We start from the raw sequence: 20557 nt of genomic DNA on the forward strand, positions 1-20557 counted from the left end.
GTCCACAGCTTCTGTCAGAAGTTTACCATTAACATACCATTGACATGAATGTCATATTAGGTTGTGTGCTTCTAATGATTTATTTGAACTATCAATCTGGAATGTCATAGCACAATTCTGGCCAGATTTAACATTGTTTTTTGAAGAATTGGTATAAATTATTTAAACTGGTTAGGTTTTTTTTCGGCTTTTAAGCATAAGTTATTTATTTTCAATAGGGTTGCACCAGATAATTTGGAGAAACTTTACGTTATCCAGCCTTATCCATTGCAAAAGTGGCTTGATGTGTGGTTGGGAGCACTGCCTTGCTGGAACTATTAATTCTGTACACGTTTCAAAGAGCTGAATGTTTTTTGTGAGGTGAAGTACAAGAACTTGGACTTGCATCCTGGCTAGTTAGTGGGTTGTGCAGTGGGACTTACGAAGGAGGATTTATCCAAACACTGTAGTAGTGAAAGATTTATGTATGTCATTAAGCCTGTGCATCTTATTTTGTCCGTGTGAATGAGTTGAAATTATAACATCAAACTTGTTGCATCCAGTATAAAAAAATGAGGTGTGCTTGAAATGAACCATTGAAAATATCAGTGAAAGGCAAAAATATTATTCAAAGCATGTAATGACTCGTGGAATGATGGTAATGTGTGCATCCCATACGCAGAACCTGATAACCAGTAAAGGTATGCGGTTCTCCATATTGGGATCTTTGCTCCCCTTTTCTCCCTTTCTGATTGCCATGATCAAAGGCCCCTAATGTCACAAAGACTTAATAAAAGGGAAAAATAAACAGACATTTGTATCCTTGATGACCTCATGTAAATGTCTCACTGCAACAGTAATTTCCTATTTGCTTTTTTATGTTTGCATCTGTGCCACTTTGGTTGAAGGAAAGTTTTACCTTTCATGACGTTCATGATCCTTTTCAGCTTGAATTTTTAACATCTCTGTTCTCCTGCCAGCACATTTGTACTTTTAAATCTGGTGCAAAGTAAAAGTATACAGATGTTCTGTCCGGAAATTATAATAATTACTTGATGTATTATTTTTCTTTAGTAGGAATGCAATAAAGGTTATCAGCACCTCAGTTTTGGACACCATGTTGCAACACTTTGAGCAGCAGGGGCCATGGAAATCATCTGGTTTTTATTATGTCTTATTTTGAAGGCTTTGAATAATGAGTTGGAGTTGGTGTACCTGGATGAATGTACAAGATGTGCAAAAGCAACATTGTCAGACTGTATGTAGTCTAGCAGAGAGTATGAGGCAGCCAGCTGAACTCAAGACATTATTCTTTATGATATCTGCCATGCGTCCACTGCATATTTAAACTCATTTATCAATGTGTTTCAGAGGCATTAAAAGGCCAAATGGTTGCAGTGCAGCAAGGTTTTCTAATTGTAAAATCAAACTTTCAAAGGCAGTCTAGTCGTCTCATCTGCTCTCATTCTTTAGATGTTGTACGTGGGTCATATATTTGCTTTCCATGGAACCAGAAACAAAACAACAAATCTTGAAAGAAATGTCATAATCTAGGTTGTATAGGAACGTGCGACGTGGCTTTGGCTTATTTCCTCATGTGCTCATTAGGATTTTCACCAATTATGCATTGAAGGAAAAAGAAATTCCAACCAAAATATGAAAAGTTATTAAGATGTGTTTAAGATTTGGGGGAATGATGCACTCTTGCCATGGATTGTATCAACTCGTGCCAAGACATTGTTCCCTGCTGCTAAACTCCACAGTGAACCCCTGCTCAGGCTTTGGACAGCATCAGGTCCACTGCTCCTTCCTGTTTTTGGTCTTTATGATAGCCAACTTGATGGTCTGCTGCCCGGGGCTCAGATTTAATGCAATTACAGAATGTTATCGACGAGCCCATCTACCACTAAGGAAGAATCTGAACATACCCCGCTATATCCTAAATTATTGTGAATGTTGGAGGGAAAGATACTATAATCACCTCAGACTGCAGACAAATCAGATTATGATTAAATCTCAGCACAGACTTTGTGTAATGTTGTTTGCAACTCACCTCCTTATTTTTGTTTGAGACACTGTTGATATTCTTCCTTTCAGTTTCACCTGACAAATTGAAGCCCCTTTTCCACTGATTCTTCTCTATGTTGGTCCTACAAAGCCTGAATTTTGCTCAGCACTTACTGTCACTTTTGATTTTTAAATGTCACTGTGTGTTGCACACTTTGTTTTGCAGCCAAAGCGCAGGAACCAGACGTATCTGTAGAAAACTAATCAGAGTGGCATTTCGAACCAATTTCAAAGGTTATTCTGATACTCCTGCCGAGCTGCTCCTTTTCTACTCTAAAGTCTAAAGTGAAATCAGTTTAGACATTTGTTTTCTGTGTGTGTGATGATGATACTGCATATGGTTGTTTACATCGATTACTAATCACCAAACAGTTCAGGTGCAGTGTCTTCATACACTAAACGTTCCCCTTTTTGTCACAATGCGGTCTCAGAATCAATATATTCTATTTAGTTTTATGCGACAGACCAACACAAAGCAGCTCATATATATAAATTGGAAGATAACGGTTTAGAAATAAAAAATTGGAAAACTGTGACCAATCCCTTTCGGCTTGATAACCCTAATTAAAACCGTGTAGGAGTAATTGTTTTTAAAGGTCAGACATAAAGTTGTAGAGATGTTCAAAGGAGGTGAAAGTTATAGAACAGCAATACGAGATTTTAACATCTACAAAGGTACAGCCGTTCACCTAAACTTTATTTTTTTTTAATATTTTGTTCAGTAAAAAGTCACAAAACCTTATATCATTTTCCTTCCAATTCTGCACCATTTGGTTTTGGGTTGCAACATAAAATCCCCATTAAATAATCTTATGACTCTTACTTGAACAAATGGGGAAAAGCTTATATAGTTTAACAGGATGCAGTACGTTTTATTTTGCTCTTGAAAAATTGCTAAAGCAGAACCTTCACATATGTTCCACTTAAATCGCTAAACAATAACTTTTTTTTTTTCTTTCACATGAATTTCATTAAATGAGCTCTGCTCTAAATGAAGCCTGCAGGCAAGTACGTTGTGCTCAGACTAAACTAAACGGTCTCGTTTGTCTCTGCGCGGTGCAACGTGGGGCTGTTCCCTCGACACGAGCCGTAACCAAAAGCAGTTGTGTTTTTCTTTGAGAGCACCTGGCCTGCGCCGAGCTGCTCTCATTTCCTCTGGACTTCCTCGCTTCGTTGTAACTTATACAGTGTTGAGTTTTCTGCTCTCGCCTGTTGGCCAAATAGGAAATGAGTTGCAGAAATATAATAAGTTACATTTTTTTATGAGATACATTTTTTTTAAATCTCACAATTAAAAGTGTTTAAATATTTTTAGAGTAACATTTGAATAATTTGACAATATTCTTCTAGATTTTTATGAATCTTAAATAGTCATGGATGTTGACCTCCTGCTTGAACAGCAAGTAGTTTGGTTTCAATGCAGAGAGAGAGAATGTCAACCATCTATCCATCCATCCATTTTCTTTACACCCTTGTCCCTCAGTTGGGTCGGGAGGGTTGCTGGTGCCAACTCCAGCTAACGTTCCGGGCGAAAGGCGGGGTCACCCTGGACAGGTCACCAGTCTGTCGCAGGGCAACACAAAGACACACAGGACAAACAACCATGCACACACACACACTCGTGCCTAAGGGCAATTTAGTTATGTTATGTTTTTTTTGGACTGTGGGAGGAAACTGGAGTACCCGGAGAAAACCCACGCATGCACAGGGAGAACATGCAAACTCCATGCAGAAAGACCCAGGCCGGGAATCGAACCCAGAACCTTCTTGCTGCAAGGCAACAGCTCTACCAACTGCGCCACTGTGCAGCCCCGAATGTCAACCAAAATTGTAAAAAGAAAAAAAAAAACACATTGTAATGTTAAGAGCTAAAAAAATTATTTGCATGCCATTGAGATAAAGAACTATTTAACCATCAGGATCACAACCCAAGTTCTGGCTCCAACAGATTGGTCCTATTAGCCAAATAAAGACACTCATGACCTCAAGTGGCTGTGAGTATAAAACACACCTGTCCTCAAAGTCATGAGATTCTCACGGTCCAAGCCTCAGAAATAACAAAGAGCTTTCAGAGGACGTCAGAAACAAAAAGTAAATCCGAAGAAGGCTGGAATGTTGTCCAGAAACCATCAGTGACAGCTGGTGTTTCATTCATTCAGGGACTGTAGAAGTACAAAATGCAGACAGTGACCATCACTCTGTCTTTGAGCTCCATCCAAGATCTTGGCTCATGGCTGAAGATGATCATGAGAAAGTGGAGGAATCAGCCCAAAGTTAAACAGGGGAAATGTGTTAATAGTGTGGTGGTAGTTTGAACCAGAGTCAGAACATGATTGGAAACATACTGAGCTGCATGGATTAAAATCTGTCTGTGACAGAAGAACATGTTGATTCCTAGCTTAGGTTTGCATGAAATGATTTTACCAAAACCCAACTCTCCATGTTTGGATGAAACACCGATTATGACATGAACACCATAGAACCTACAGGAAAAAACAAACAAACAAAAAAAAAACAATTGGAAAGGTTATGCTTCAAGCTTGTTTTCTAGAACATTTTTATTTTTGCAAGTACATAGACCTGTATGTGATCATTTAAGATCTTTTTTTTCCCCCTCAGAATATTTGCCATGTAGCAAATTCTGCTTGCAACTAAGCCCGTCATGTAATGTTTTCACAGATTCACTTTTTGAAACCTTCTTGCTCACTCGAGTTAGTCACATGACTGTCACATGTTATTAAAAAATGATATATTTTTTTAGTATTTTGATTAAGAGCCAAACGTTTGAAACTTCAAAACATTTTTGCTGTTGCACCCAACGCAGTCATAATGTGTGCAATGTGTGCAAGACTTTTTGTTCATTTAAGATATCTTTTATTCACACTGTGAACAAGCAACAGCCACATTTTATTAATGTGCGTGTGTGTGTTTCCTGCCATAGTTCTTCTATTTGGAGAATTAAAAAAATGCTGAATGACCCAGTAATTTTCCCCACAGTCAGCTTGGAGCAGTTTCTTCTAAAGGCACAAAATAACTTCAACCCCATTAGGAGAGGCATGTACAGTAAAGTCTTGGAAAGGAATCTTCTGAACTGAGCCAGAATCTTGCAGATTGGCTTTAGAACAACAAAGAAGTGGCTTAAAAAGAATCACATAAAAGTCATGAAGTTGTCATGAAACCTCAAGTATTTAGAGACTTTAAGCAAAGAGGAGTGGGCCAGGATTCCTCCTGAGTTGTGTTCAAACCTTGTGGCCAACTAAAAAAATAATAATAATAACACCTGCTGTGTTGGCAAGTAAGGTTTTTCTAAGAATTGGGGCCCCATTTTGCAAATACCTACTTTACCTAATGACATGCAGATCATTTATTAATTCATGCATTGTATTTTTTAAGTATTCTCACTGATGCTGTCATTCTTAAAAAAATGAAAATATTATACAAATGACAAAGTATTCATTTCAGTGTGATCAGATGCCTATTCCAACTATTGAATATTATTGGAAAATGAGTCATTGTGCCTGGAAGAATGTACAAGGAGTAAAAATGCGCCATTATCAGCCTACATGCAGACTGAGCAGTATTTGTTGTTTAGATGACAGACTAACATGTTTGGCTGTGCGCATTTAAAGTAAATTGATATTTGCAAGCAACACAAACTCCTTAATCCTTCAAGACGGGGAGTTTATATTTACAGCCAAAAAAACTTAATGTGAAGACTTGCATGCTGACCTAGAAATATTTGTCATCCAGCTTGAATAAGCTTAATTATGGACGCAGCTGCAGGCGGGAATGGTTATCTTTAAAATTGGAATGGTAATTGGTATGGAACATTAGATACCTCAAGGGCCTCTTTAGTTGTTTTTTATGACTTAATGAATTTTTATCCACTTTCTCAAAATAAAAACGAGTTTCTTGAATTGAACCAGAAAAACAAAAAAACTTGTAAAGATTCCCACAGTCCTTACCTGTAACGTTGAGATAGTGCAGCCCTATCAGGGCCGATCTGCTCTGTGTTTCAGTCGCTGGCTTGCTGTGCTTGTGTGCTCTCTGATTAATGAGTGTGCCTTTTATCCTCCGCAGACTGCCATTCGAGCAAGATGTTGAACATGGAAACGTGGCCCACTTGGGTGACTGCGACGGTAAGAGGACCGATTCTTTGTCGGTTTACCTGGACATGTGAAAGTAAATGGCATTTCTTGTATTTCCCACATGTTTGCATGACTTTCTCAGTTCCAACAAAAAGGCAACAGGAGGAAATTTTAACTTGGCTGGTCCTTTGGTATGAAAATTCACAAATAACTTTTAAAAACAAGTTCCGTCTCTCTGCAGAACAAGCATCGAAATCTAGCATAACACCCTTCTGGTCTCGGTTTGTCCTATGCTAGCATAAAGAGCAATTGTTTCAATTTGTTGTTTGCATCTGCTTTGTGCCAGGCTCTACTTCATCTACAAGTAACTAAATATGTAAAACTCCAGCCTTTTTTTTCTTTCTATGCATCGTTATGAAAATAGAAGCTGATTTAAAGCAAAGTGTAATCTCTGCTATAGATACGCAGAGGTTTTTAGGATGCTCCCCTGACATCCTCTCTCTTTGATCTTACTGCTAATTCCAAAGCGTGCAAATTAATCCATCTCTTGTGAAAGTTTCCCGAGTTCATGTGCCGTGCTCCTGGAGAAAAGAGAGATGAATATTTCAGAGAGGGTGCTCGCATACAAGCCTAATCCAGCTTTAGAGGGGTGCTCCGTTTGATGCTGTGCTCTCACTTCAGATCTGCTGACCAGTGAACCACGGTTGGGGTGTGAACCCTGTAATCGAGGGCCAGCGCTCAGTCTACATGTGGTGAAAATTGACTACTTATTTATCTTCACTAAGCTCACGTGTATGCATTTTATGAAACAAGCAAGGAACATTAATTAAAATGTTGGCGTTACTTCCAAAGAGCTGCCAAACGGTCTTCACCCTGTGTCTAACACAGATCGTCTTATAAAAGGTCTCACTGCTTTTAGCAATACATTTTATAATATGGTGACACTGCAACTTATGATTTAATTTTAAAGATGGGTGAATTTGTTAGATATAAACTCAGAACTGCTACAATTTTTGCACCCTTGTATCATTGGTAGGATCAGTCAGTATTCTTGATTTGCAACCTAACATATGTCGCTGTGCAAGTTCACTCTTCACAACGGGTAGCTCCATGTTCAACCAACACAGATTTAAGTACATTTATTGCTCAAATATGAACTATCTTATCTTCATTTATAATTTTTTTCATGAGATGGAGATTTTTGCAAAAATACATTTCAATGCATTTACTCTATTATTTTTAAGAAAGTCATATTTCAATACAATTTTAACATTTATAAAAACAAAAAGTGCAACATCAACACTTGCAGTACTATAGTCTCCATACTTATGTACAAATGATACAATAGTTCAGAAAAGAAGTGGCGGATTTAACTTTGCTGACGTAAGTGTAACCAAACCGCGAGAGGCTGCACACACAACAGACGACCAAGAAACTCGAGAAAAGAGAACTCTTTTTTACTTCTTGATAAATTCCCATAATTTGGGGGTGGGGGGGGAGGCCCCGTAAAGGAAACACACCCAGACATTTTGAAACAAATGTTGCAAACATTTTCATATCAAGAAAGAATGTCCACAGTGGATCGGCAGGTGAGACAATGTGCAAATGATGTAATTTTCCAGATCATTGACTCAGAGCAAGCAAGTGGGCATGCTGCTAAGAACTGGCACTCGTATCTCTTTCTGTTTAGTTCCAGATTTAAACACTTAAACCTTTCCTGACGCCCACGAGCAGGTGAAGAGCTCTGCTCTCTGCTGGTCTTTTAGCAATAACACCTAAATATGTTCTGCTCCCCCGGACCTCTCTTTGAGGAATAATCGGGCTCATTTTGCCGCCGTTAAAAATGCCTGAACTGAACAAAAGTCTACAACAATGTAAACTATTGTTCATGACAACTTTTGCTTAGTTGTTGTGAGATATTATAATAACCTTAATCTCATGGGCTGTGACCCATTTTTACGTCAAATATCAATTTAAATGTGACACTTTGCCTTGGACGCTCGTGTTGTTCTTGTTAATGCTCTCTGTTTGGCTGAGATCTTTACAGCCTTCTGCACACGCAATCTTCAGTCAGAGGAAGACAGAGAGGCACAGCTTCAAGAAGGTTGTTATGACAGACTGTCACTGACACCACTAAGACTTTGAAAACTGTCTGCTCTCTCTCTCTCTCTGGGTCCGTCTCTGAGCTCCTGTTTATTACGGGGTTGTTCTTCATGCATTCAAGACACACGTACTCTGCATCTTTGTACCTGTAAACACCTTCACACAGGATTTGTCCACATTAGCACAAGCTCTTTGAAATATTTCCTGCTGAATATTTCATGTCTCCTGTATTTGGCTCATTTCACCTGTCTGTATCTTGACCCAGCAGATGAAAGCAGAGTTGTGGTCTGGCTGGCTTATCTCTCTTTTGGAAAATTTCAGCAAACTCATTTTCTCTGCCTTTGCAAGATTTTTTTTTCCCCCCTCTGTGACTCACTCTGTGTGTCTGCCTCTCAAATGAAATGTTCTCTCCCTCTGGCTTCCAGTCACTATTCAAAAGCTCAGTATGTGTAACATAAAATAAATCGCTTAGCAAATCTAGCTAAAAACAAAAGCAATAAAAACATTTTTCTACTTGATACATTTATCCAAACTGTGGACTTTGTTTTAAAATCTTTGCTTGGTGGCTCTGTAGGTTGTTCAATAAAAATCTGATTAATATTATATTTCGATTTTAGCTGTGCTTCCTTTATCTTCAGATTAAAATTTTATGTGGTGGGATGTTTCATTTATAAACATGGTAACCTTTGGTTGAATCCACTTATTCTTCCTATGAAAAAAACCCTAAGGATTAGGGTTTAGGTACCAAGTCGCAGTCGTGGATTGTATTAAAATAAATGTTGTGGATATGATTAAAAAACGAATAACTCCACAAAGGCAAAACATTTAATCAGTTTTATATAATCTAGATTAGTATCGTGATTGTGTCCCTCTTAACTCGTCTCCTATGGCTGCTTCGGCTGTTGCAGATTTTGCCCGAATCAGGGTTTCTAAACGTTTGCCTCAATATGCTCATCTAGCTAATTAGATTAACATGTTCACATGGTTTCCAGCTACACGTCATCTAAAAATACATTTTCCTTAAAGATAATTTTCATCTGACAGCTCAAGACAAGCTGACATCATCCTGCTGACCATGTTTTTATGCTAATCTAAAGCGTTCATGTTCACACCCCATTGTGGCTCATTGATAACTGCCATCTTCGTTTATTTCCGTGGTTCCAGGTAATGTTAAAGGTGTGGGGAAAACTTTCTGAAAAAGCTGTACTTGATAAACTTAGTGTTTCGCTTTGAGTGCCGTGAAATTTAATGACTGGAGTTTCCTCTTCTAACGCAGTTAGCATAGTCGCAATCACAGCAGTCAAGAGTCTCCCTTTCACTGTCATCGTGAAGGATGCAAATGCCTACGATAAATTTGGAGAGCTTCTTAAATATCTCATAATCTGTTGACTAATTTTGAAAGCTGTGCACAAAAAAAAAATTGTGACCTTAAAAACATGCTGCGCACAGTCACATAGCTTTCAGATCAAGTGGTAATGTTATGTTGAGGATAATTGTAAAGTTTTATGCTAAATTTTAAAATAAACTCGTCACATGGTTGGTCACTATCACAGAGGTTTCTTTAGGCAGGTAGTTCTTGTTTTTCTTAAAGTCCTTGAAGTTAGGTTGGTTATATTTAAGTTTTGGAACTCATACTTACGCTTTTTATTGCAAGTCTATTACTGCACAATGTAGTTTTGGCTCGTTTGCTTTCCCTGTGGCTCTCCTTTTACTCATTTCTCTGCTGTCTCAGTCGGGGCTGCACCGATTTCAGAGCAGCCTTGTCGTCAGACCACAAAGGGAGATGGATGGACGGCCTTACTTAGAGCCCAGCTAACTGTCTCCCCTCTCCCTTTAACCAGGGAGAAGCAGTTGCTGGAAGGAGAATCGATTTTCATCTCCTTTCTGGCTGATGGCAGGCGAATAGATTTCAAGGGTGATGCTGCAAGGGGAAAAGGAGTGGGACTGAGAAGGGCAAGAGTGGAGAGGGAAGGATGGGTAAATCAAATCGAAGAGTAAAGGGCAGAGCAAAAAGGAATGAGGAAGAGATTGAGAGATCATAGGACGAAGGAAAACTTTGAGGTTTGAAAGCGTAAACTGGCTCAGGTGATAAGATGTATGAATATTGAAACGAGACGGTGAGCGGACAGGAAGAGCGACGTCACAGAAAAAAATATGAGGAAAGATTTTCACTTATCACATTTGTGTGTTTGTACTTTTTGCTCATTTTTCATATGTATGCATAGATTATTGATGGTGCCATGAAAACTGAATCTTCTTTCTGAAATATTTCTTCTTTCGTTTAAGTTTGACAAAAAAATATATAATTTTTTCTTTAAAAATTAGCTATCCGAATCAACCTGAAGAACAAAAGCAGCACAACATACCTCAATCTGAAGAAACCCAAGAATAAGAAACATAAGTCATTGATATCTATAAGCTCCACTAAGGGCTACAAATCTATTTTGAGCTCCATTTTACTCAATGTTCATTTTACTCAAACATTTATATCTATGAAAAGTAAAACCAGAGAAACTGGTCATGTTAAGTGGTCTCTTAATTTTTTCCACATATATAAAGTTTTTACACAAAGCAAGGTTGGTTTAAACTTATAATTTTTTTTTCCCTACTCAGGTTATCTTTGATATTAAAATCTTTATGACCATTTAAAGCTGATAAAATAACAAAAACCATATGAATTCTCTGGGAATACGTTTTCACAGCACTTTAATTGGTTAAATTGCCACACTCTTCCTCGGCATGCTGTCTGTGTTGTTGGCCAGACGGCCTTTTTTTTGTACTCTTGGATCAGCTTAGAAAAGCTCACGGTTTGCTTTTGGAACCTGCCTCCCGACTTCTAAGAGTAAAGAAAGCTGCAGGGAGGCGAGAGCAGCATCTGTTTTCAGAACCGTTCAGTCAGGGCGCAATGACAAATGGGCTACGAGTTCCACCACCATCTCCTGTGTCACAACACTGCCACTGGCCTCCTCAGATGGCCCGCTGCCAGGCTGTAACTTTGTCAAGTAGGTGTAAGCCACCTGCTTCATCTCCTCTTAATCTGCCACGTTTGCTGCGCCTCTCTTTATTTCTCTCAAATTGTGAAGTTTGCATCATTCAGTTTTGTTTAATATCTGTCAAAAAAACCTGAAAAAATAAAATAAAATAAAATGAGAATGCTGTTCTTGACTGCATCACTGAAGGAATGTCTTTCTGCTGCATCAGAAGACCACAGAGAAGGATCAGTTTCATAATGGGGAAACTGAGGGAGTCGAGTATTGACTTGTGGTTACAGGCGACACTAATGCATTTACTGGACGCTAAGGGAACTCGCCTTACCCCCACTTTCCAACGCAGCCAGATATTAGGACGTAGAAGACATGCCCTTCCTCTAAGCCTAATCTGATCAAAGCATACTTTAGAAGCACAAAATTCGGTTGAGACAAAAGGTTGTGGGAGTTACAGTCCTGATGAAAGAGAGAAGTTCGGTGAAATGTCTGGATTCAATTATGCGCGTGTTTGTGCATAATGTATTGTAAGTCTGTTACAATCTCCGGCTGCGTTTGGTTGGTATTCTTATGGTCCAAACCAACATGCAGGCACAGCTATGAATGAGGTAATACGAGCAGAAACAGCAAACCATATTTTAGTTTCAGCAGTAAAGACTCAAGTAGAAGTTCAAAAATATTTGCTTAACAGGTTCGCTTTAAAATGGATATAAAAACTAAATTCAAAACTAATATTTCTATTTTATTTTATTTTTTTTACACCCAGAAGGAAAGAAGGTGCTTCATACTCCTGTTGACATTGTTTTTCTCCCTCTAATAAAATGTTAATCTTTTAATCTGTTAATCCATTTCCGTAATCAGGTCTGGTCTCTGCATAGACTGTTCATGTGTTGAACACTTTTGAATGTAGCACAAATTAGTTGGTCAGCTTGTTTGGATTCTAGGTTTTCAGTATTATGTATTTTCATTTGTGTAGATGAAAGGTAATTCAGATTAATGTCCCTGGTGGCACCTGATTTAATCCAGCATTTGTTTGCTCAGTAAATTACGTCTTTTGTCATATGTGGAGAAAATGTGCTAATATTGGCAGTTCTAACTTAAACAAAAATCAAGTCACACTTCTGATTATTTTCAAAAAGGAATATTAATTTCAAACATAAGGGTCTTTAAATGGATTACTTTGTAAAGCAAAATGTGACTACCATATTTAGAATTACAATGTGTTGCATGGAAAAGTAGAGCACAGTTGCCTTTGATACAGATAATTAAAACAGCAATAGAGTGGTTTTCTCAAACAAAAAAGAAAGAAAAATCGGACTTTGTACATAACACTGCACACTATAAATTAAAGATAACAGATGTGAGTTATTTCATAGTGGCTTCCTATAAAAATTAGAAAACGGAGCCCATTAAATCTTACAGCGATGCAAATAAAATATCAGCAGTAGTGATCTTTTAAACACTGAGAATGTGTGAAGCAAATGACCAAAGAAAAAGGACGCTGCAATGAACTGACCTGCATAAATAATAACTGAGTCAGTGTTTAATTTTCTTCGTCTTCCTCCACCAGCTTCATTTCTTCCACCTTGTCTGCGCAGCAGGGCCTTCGATTTGAATTGGCAGGGCGTCAGTCTTTTAAATCTCTAATCTAATGGATCATCATCCTCTCAGTCAAATTGTCCCATCTTCCTCTTCCTCATACTGCTAATCTTCATCATAACAGCGTAAATCTGAGCTATCAACTTTGCTGCGATTACTTTCTTTTTGCGAGGCAATTGCGTTGTGCTGGATAGACACCAGACCTTGACATCCCAACCTTGACCTCATTGCTTTTTCTGTAATGAGAGAAAAAAAAATGCTGCAAAAATCCTGAAAATTGCCATGTCAATTTTGTATGCACCAGTAAAACATGTTGGTGTCACCAGTTTTCTAAACTGCACCTTTTATTCACGCTAGATTTAGTGTCACCGATGGTTCAGGAGTCCCGACTTTGCTAACAGAAACCTCCGAGCTGTATTTTTGTGTGTTCACACCAGAGATGAGCAGGTGTGAACGCGCATGTGACGGGTGGCGTAAACTGTTTACATCGCAGTGAGTCAGCTTTGGTTCAACCATCAACAGACCGTATAGGATGTCAGATCCACTTGCTGCACGTTATCGCGACATGTCGATTGGCTTCCTTCAGCTTTTGCGTGTCACGACCTTTGCTGACAGGCCAATCAGTTACAGCCTAAACATGGACTGATTCCTCTGCCACACTGCCAGGTTCACTCTTTTGATTTACTCTGAGGTGATAATAATTATAAAGGATAGATTTGTGCATGCAAATCTTTTATTTCAATCCTGCAACTCTATACTGGCAAAGAGCTTCATGTTCCCCGTTTTGTAGTTTAACTATTTGTAGTTGAAGGAAATTGTCAAATTTGGGTGATGCTTAAAAATGTATAAGTGCCAATTTATTTATTAATTTTTTTACCTTTTTGCCACACTTAAATGTTTTACATCATTGATGAACTTTTAGAATCAAACGTAGATAATCTGAGTGAACAAAATAAAGCTCCGTAAATCAACCAGGTGATAAATGAATTGCTCCCTAAACCTCACAACCGGTTGGCCCATAACTGGTGTCATCAACTCCCACAAAGTATTTACAACAATGAGTCACTTGCAGCAACGTGGAGTAACTTGCAACCCACTTTTCTCTGCACCGAATATCAACCATTGGACATTTTTGACAATAAATGTCCCGTTTAAGGTCAAACCACAGCATGATAATTAGATTCAAGTTCAGACTATGACATTCAAAAACCTGCTTATTTGTTGTCTACAGGCTGGCTTGCTGGTGTGTTTTGGATCATCATCCTGCTGCATTACCAAAGTTTCCTTGAGCTTCATGTCACAAATTCAGGATTTTTCTTGTTGAGAGTAGAATTAGGATGCCATCGATTACAGAGTTGTGTAGGTTCTGAAAAACCAAGGCAGCTAAAAAACATAACACTACCACCACCGCTGCTGTTTGAGTGTAGATATGATCTTCCTCTAAAACCTGCTGGTTAATGTTCCTCACTTTGGTTTGTGTGAATCCCACAGCCTTTAAGTTGACTTTGTAACCATTACCAGACTGATTGATGTCCCTGACTTTGTTTCACTGACTTCTTAAAATTTTGGGGATTGTGCACTGATGTTGCTTTTTGATACCTCTTACCTTACCAGCCTGTCATGTTGCCTGACCGTCTGTATTTAAAGAACTGATGAAAGTGAACTAAGTTATCCAAAATATGTGGTTATTTACTTTTAATCATTCATTTTCAAAGATGGACAGTCTCTTAATCGATTATTAGAATGCAGTTGTTAGTATTAATTCAGGCCATCTTTGTCTGCTTTAGTCATTTGTTTATTGATGTGAAACTTCTAAGTGAGGCCAAATAAAAATAAATCTGTAACAAGGGGGGACATTTTACAGGACTGCAATTTGCTAACCCAGTTGTATTACATCAGTATTTAATTGGTAGTGGGAGCTGATGTGTGTTTAGGAAGTGTGACCCTATAGCAGCGGGAGCATCGCAAACACTTTCCTCAGATCTCTGTTGCCTCTTGGCTAATAAAAACTGAGTATAAATCGAAGCCTGCCACTAAAACCCTTTCAGTCACACATTTGCCACCCGTTTGGTTTGAACTATCCGGGCTGTAATGACACGGCTAGTGTTGCTGCAGTGTAGCTACAGATGGAAGCAATTATGGTGCTGTGAAAATATTTCCCAAAGAAAGGCAGTGTTTTGACTGGTTGAGCAGCGGACACACAGTTACTCAGTAAATGAGGTCCACTGAAACATCAGTGAGGTGCGAGCAGGCCGGAGATTCCTCGTGGCGTCACGTCAGAGCGGGTGATGATCACCGCAGAGCCAGGTCACATTTTAGCTTTCTGCTGCGTGGTTTTTAATGCGTGTGCGAGGCTTCCTATAGGAAAGAAAATTAGTTGGCAAATTTACGACAGCGGGCTCTTCTAACTCCTCTCTAATTGCTGCGGTCTGGGGGAGAGAGGCTCTGGTGCTGAGGTTTAGGAGAGGGAACCGACAAAACCTACACAGTTCTCTGGATTTACATGGCAGCTTGTTAAAAACACTCAGTTGTAGGTTTGCTGGTGATAAATGTGTTGTCCTTTAGCCTGAAACCCAACAGAGATGGAGAGAAAATGAAAAAGAAACAGTGTAGAGGAGGTCTCCTCTTTACAAACGCTCCTTCTTCAAACACAGAGAGGCAGCTCTCTAACCTTTTTTCGATCTTGACTCCTTAAACTGTCACTCCACCAAGACACAACGAAGCAAATAGATGGACCTGAAGCAGAATGGCTTGTGTCGAAAGGCCACAGAAGATCACACACAGTACCTTGAAAATGCATTCAAACTTCTTAGAATCTCCACATTTTTTTTCATGTTGCACAGACTTTATTAAAGTTTATTGGGGTTTTTGTGACGGACCGACACGAAACACTGCATAAATGTGAAGTGAAAGGTAAAGGATGCATAGTGTGAAACTTTCTTCATTGCCTTATGAAACAGTGGCCAGATGAAAGTCATAATGTCTCCCATTTACAATTTTCCACAAGCCATGTTTAAGGTGTAGCAAACGCATGGACGAAGACGAGCTGGTCACATGAGCTCAGAATCAAATTGTTTGGATGCAGGAAACAATGTTGATGGCAGAACAGTAATACTACACATCGCCCTGAACACACCGTCCGTTCCCATGGTGATACGTGGCGGCCTTCGCACAAGAGAAGCCGTCAAGTTACATGTAAGATGTTCTGGATGATGGAAAAATCTACACTAATGTTTAAATTATGTGTTGGAATGACTCGGTCAAAGTCCAAACCTAAATCCTATTCTGAATCTTTCATTAGAAATTTTAAAATGATGTTCAGAGATACTCTCCTTCCTGGCTGCCCAAACTTGACCCTTTATTTTTTTTTTGAAAATGGATTGGGGGGGAAAGCTTCTAGATGTGTAGAGACATTCCCCAAAAGACTTGCCAATGTAATTGCAGTGAATGATGGTAAAGGGTAAAGGTACTGCCTCAGTGGGGCTAAATACCAAATGCACATCACTCTTCATATTTGTATTTTTAGCAAAGAAACACTTTTTTTTTTCCTACTTCACAACTGTGCATTAGTTTTTGCTGATCTGCCACACAAAATCCCAACAAGGAACATTGAAAAATGTTGGTAATAATGTGACAAAATGTAAAAATATTCAAAGTATGGAAACATTTGCAACGGTCTGACCTTCATTCCCATCCCAATGAGCTTCAGAGAGTCTCACGAGAGAAACCTGATCTTCCCCTCGCTGAAAATCAAAGACATTATAGCAGTCGGCCTAATTTTGCGCTTTGATATATTTCTGAACCTTGTGGTGTGTGCAGTTTCTTGCATAGAGGCTTCTGTTTTTTTGTTTTTTTTAAGAAAGCTGAAAAGAAGAGCAGTGGCTTGAGCTCTTGGTGAGGTGCAAGAACTCCTGAAGGCTTCGACTCTTTCATCTGGTCTGTTCGTCTGAGTCCTTCCTTTCTCTTCACATCTTTCTCTGCACAGCATGCAACCGAGAGAACCTTGAAAAACACGAGAGGCCTGGCTCACCCTTCAGCAAGCGGCAGCCCCTTGCTGATATATGGGTGTTTTCAAGGACTTGTTGAAATGAGTTTGTGTGTTTTGGGCTCCGCTCAGAGTGGCCTACAGTTCCAACTCATGACCCTTAGCTGGGGTATGTAAATCCTAAATGTCGTTTTGTGATTGTGAAATAAATCCTGAAGTTATTGGAATGTCCCCACAGTGCTTTGTAGCTTTTCAGAAGAAAGAGCTTCAGTTTTATATCACATTACTTTCATAATATTTCATCTGTAAAAGCAATCGTTAAATGCCTTAAAGAGTACCTTAAGGAGAGTTTTCAGGAAAGAAAAACATTTTCTCTGATTGCAATCCTGTAGATAAAGTACTTTTTTATTTTTTATCCGAACCAAAAGCACAGTAATTATGTTTCCTATTTGTACTGAATTAAAAAGAAAAAAAACTCAGTCCCCTAGGGGAATGTTATATTGTTGGTGCACACATAATTAACGGAATATAAATCTTTAATTAAAATAAAATAACCTAATGCTTTGAATATTTTTTCAAAAGTCTTTAGGGCCATAGCTGTGGGCAGGAATGACCATCTGGGCTGTTTTTTTTTTTTTTTTTTTTTGCGGCAGAGCTGAACAGATCTGCAGCTGAAGAAACTTTCATGGTTTTATCATCATGTTGTGTGGAGGTTGTGCAATGTTTTCCACAATGCTTGCCAACTCCTGCCATATTCTGCTTTGAGAGAGCTCAAGGGTCTCTGTGCAGCTGTCCACACCACAGACTCGGCCTCGTTTACCTTCCGAGATTTTATTGAGTCGTCTGTTCTGATGTTGCTCAACTGCACCGATTACGATGAGAGAAAAACACTCAAGACCTGTTGAATATATGCAACATCTTGCGCTAAGTTTCGATTTGCTTTGAGTGGTCTGCCAAGATGGAACTGGTCTCTACTTGTAGCACCATTATGCTGCAGTTTAAGGCACTCTCTACACGACTGCATTTTTTATGTTTTTCCATCCAAGTTGGTTCAAAATGTCCAATTAAATGAGGATTGTGTGTTCCAGAACCCAAAAGAAAACGATGCCACATCAGGAGATGAGCTCGATATCAATGACAATCCCTGGTTCACATTGTTGGGCCTTCTCTTCCTAAAAACCCAATAGTCACCCTGCAACAGTCCTACTTTAACTACTTAGTTTGTAGCAATACATTCTATACTGATAGCACTCAAATTACTGCATCAAAATAAATTAAGTTTCCCATTATTAATATTTAGTTGAACTAAATCCATTTAAATAGTTCAAATCTGTCAATATTCTTCCCATGTGATCTCAAGTGTCATTTTGATTGTTGGCTTAAAACCACCTGTTATTTTTTGATGTGGCTTTAATTAAACAGTTTATGCTATCAAAGCTTTTCCAGCTCCACTCTGCGACATCGGTGCATACATTTCTTCCAACACCAGAACCTCCTGAGTTAAGCGTTAAGCTGTAAGCCAAGTTCATCCTTCCCAGTGGCCAACCAGAAATGGCTACAAATCACAAACTAAAAAAACAGCTAATTCAGTCATAAAAAAAAAATTTATATGCATTCCAGTGAGTCAAACTTGTGAGATTAAAAGTACATTTTGACATTAACAACCTTTGTTAAATATACTTTTTACTAAGCCCATAATTTTTAATTAAGAATGTTTTTTATTGGTCTGATGTAATACAAGCAGATTATCACAAGTAACGGAAATAAAAATCTGAAAACATCAGTCTATTATTAATCTGTTTTCTCTTAGTGAGTTGAGTTATCAAAATAAGTTGACTTTTCAGTAATATTCTGATTTATTGAATATGACTACGTACTATGCAAACCTTTTCAACAAGACATTTCTTTTTATGGATTGGTCTTCAATTTGAAGTGACAGCTGCATCTCCGATAATAATTGACTGTAAATCAAAATATTATTGGCTGATCAAACCATCAAGCTGAATTTACTCTGCTCATCAGGGGAACAACAATACCCCGCAGTGGCCAGACATTCCCTTATAACTACAGACAAGAACTACAGATCTACATTACATAGGTGCTTAAATATTTTTTTTCTTTCGCATCAAAGCGTTTTTTATCAGCATACTGCCAAATTACATCAATGTGAAAACATGTTCAATATCATTAAACACAGACACAGCTATTTATTTATATTTTAAAAGTTTTTTTTAATGAGTTTTATCAATGCTTTCTGCCACAAATGGCCCTCTAAGGACATTCGTGACCATCCTTACAAAGCAATCACATCGTCACTTGGGATTCTACACATTATTTAAAGGCATTACAGTCTTACTGTATGTGAACTTTAAAAGTTGGATACAGTTATAAAAACTTATCTTAAAACATCTCTAGAAATCCTGACAATGAGCAAATGATTTTAGACAGTAACACCTCCCCAAAAACCCATTTTATGCTAACCTAAGCACTCAGAAGCTGTGATGTATCCTATTTTCATTTCCCAGATTTCTTTTTACCTATCTATGATTATAAGTCCTCCTGGGTGACAGATGTTGCATAGTTGGTAGAGGGTAGGTCTTGATGGCACTGGGAAATAGCTTAAGAGCATCCTTTAAAGTGATATGCAGGGTTCTAGGACTCTTTCTCACTCCTGTCGCTGCCGTGATGTTTTTCTATCACTAAAGCAAAAAAAAACCCTCCAGATGAGTTTGAATAACTCTGCATTAAGTAACTCTTCCCTCTGTTCTGCAGCGTATCAACAACACCGCCATCCTTCTTTCCACACTTCCACTTCCACTGAGGCTTTCACTCATTCTCACGAGTCTCACTCTCTTTCCTCCACACTCTCATTGGCTTTCACCCCGTGCATGCTTCTCTTCTCTGCGGCACATCCTCTTCCAGTCCGTCTCTGTCACTTCTCCTGATCTTTTTTCCTCTGCTCGTCTTTCCAGCCTGTCACCTTAAAACCCCGGAGTTTACCAGTGTACCTCGGTATTGATCAGCTGAGGCTCTGTGTAGTCCCGGGTCCAGACAGGCTCGCTGATCCTGAGCGATTATTGAGCTCAAGTCACGCACCCCGATGGCATGTCCACTCAAAGGTATCTTGGCCTCGGGTCACAGAGGAGAGATCTCATTAAAAGTGATTTGTAAATTGCCAAAGGTGGCGGGCGAGTGGTGGAAAGGAGGAGGTGAGAGCAGTTCAGACAGCCACCCAGATGGCATGCCTCCTGTTGGCGTGTGTGTGTGTTTTGTTGTTGTGCATATAGTACTGTAATCTATATGGTTCTGACTTTATATATAGTTCCAGCAGGTGAGAGAAATTAAGTTGAAATTTGGTTCCTAAGTCGAGAATGAGAAATAATGTACCCCAGGGGGCAGATCGTTAGACTAATTCGATGCAGACCTACATTTTAATTCATTCCCTTAGACATATTTTTAAATATTTATTGCTCTACACCATATGCATTCACGTTTGCACAGCCAACAATATAATTCTTACATCATTTTGTATTTGACAGCTTTTAAAAAGGAGACTGTGTTGAATCCCTTCAAGCTTTTACCACAAATAATCATTGATCATGAAAAAAAAACTTTAAAAAACCCCACAATAACCTGATTACATAAATACTCACTGCGCCGTAAAGTATATTAGGTTTGACTGTCAGCTTGTAAGTGTGATAACTTCAATTTATGTTCAAAACTGAGGAACAACTTTAAGAAACAAGAGAACT

At 38.7% G+C, this 20557-nt stretch overlaps 1 protein-coding gene across 2 annotated transcripts in view; it reads left to right on the forward strand.

The window, feature by feature from the left end:
- Positions 1 to 20557, forward strand: part of sema6bb (sema domain, transmembrane domain (TM), and cytoplasmic domain, (semaphorin) 6Bb) — a 175419-nt gene that overhangs the window by 135159 nt on the left and 19703 nt on the right. For both annotated transcript variants that reach the window (XM_008407080.2, XM_017304420.1), the window contains exon 16: positions 6127 to 6185. In XM_008407080.2, the coding sequence (XP_008405302.1) occupies positions 6127 to 6185 (59 nt within the window). The remainder of the gene's footprint in view (positions 1 to 6126; positions 6186 to 20557) is intronic.

Source organism: Poecilia reticulata, linkage group LG4 (assembly GCF_000633615.1).
Source record: "Poecilia reticulata strain Guanapo linkage group LG4, Guppy_female_1.0+MT, whole genome shotgun sequence".
Classification (NCBI taxonomy): domain Eukaryota; kingdom Metazoa; phylum Chordata; class Actinopteri; order Cyprinodontiformes; family Poeciliidae; genus Poecilia; species Poecilia reticulata.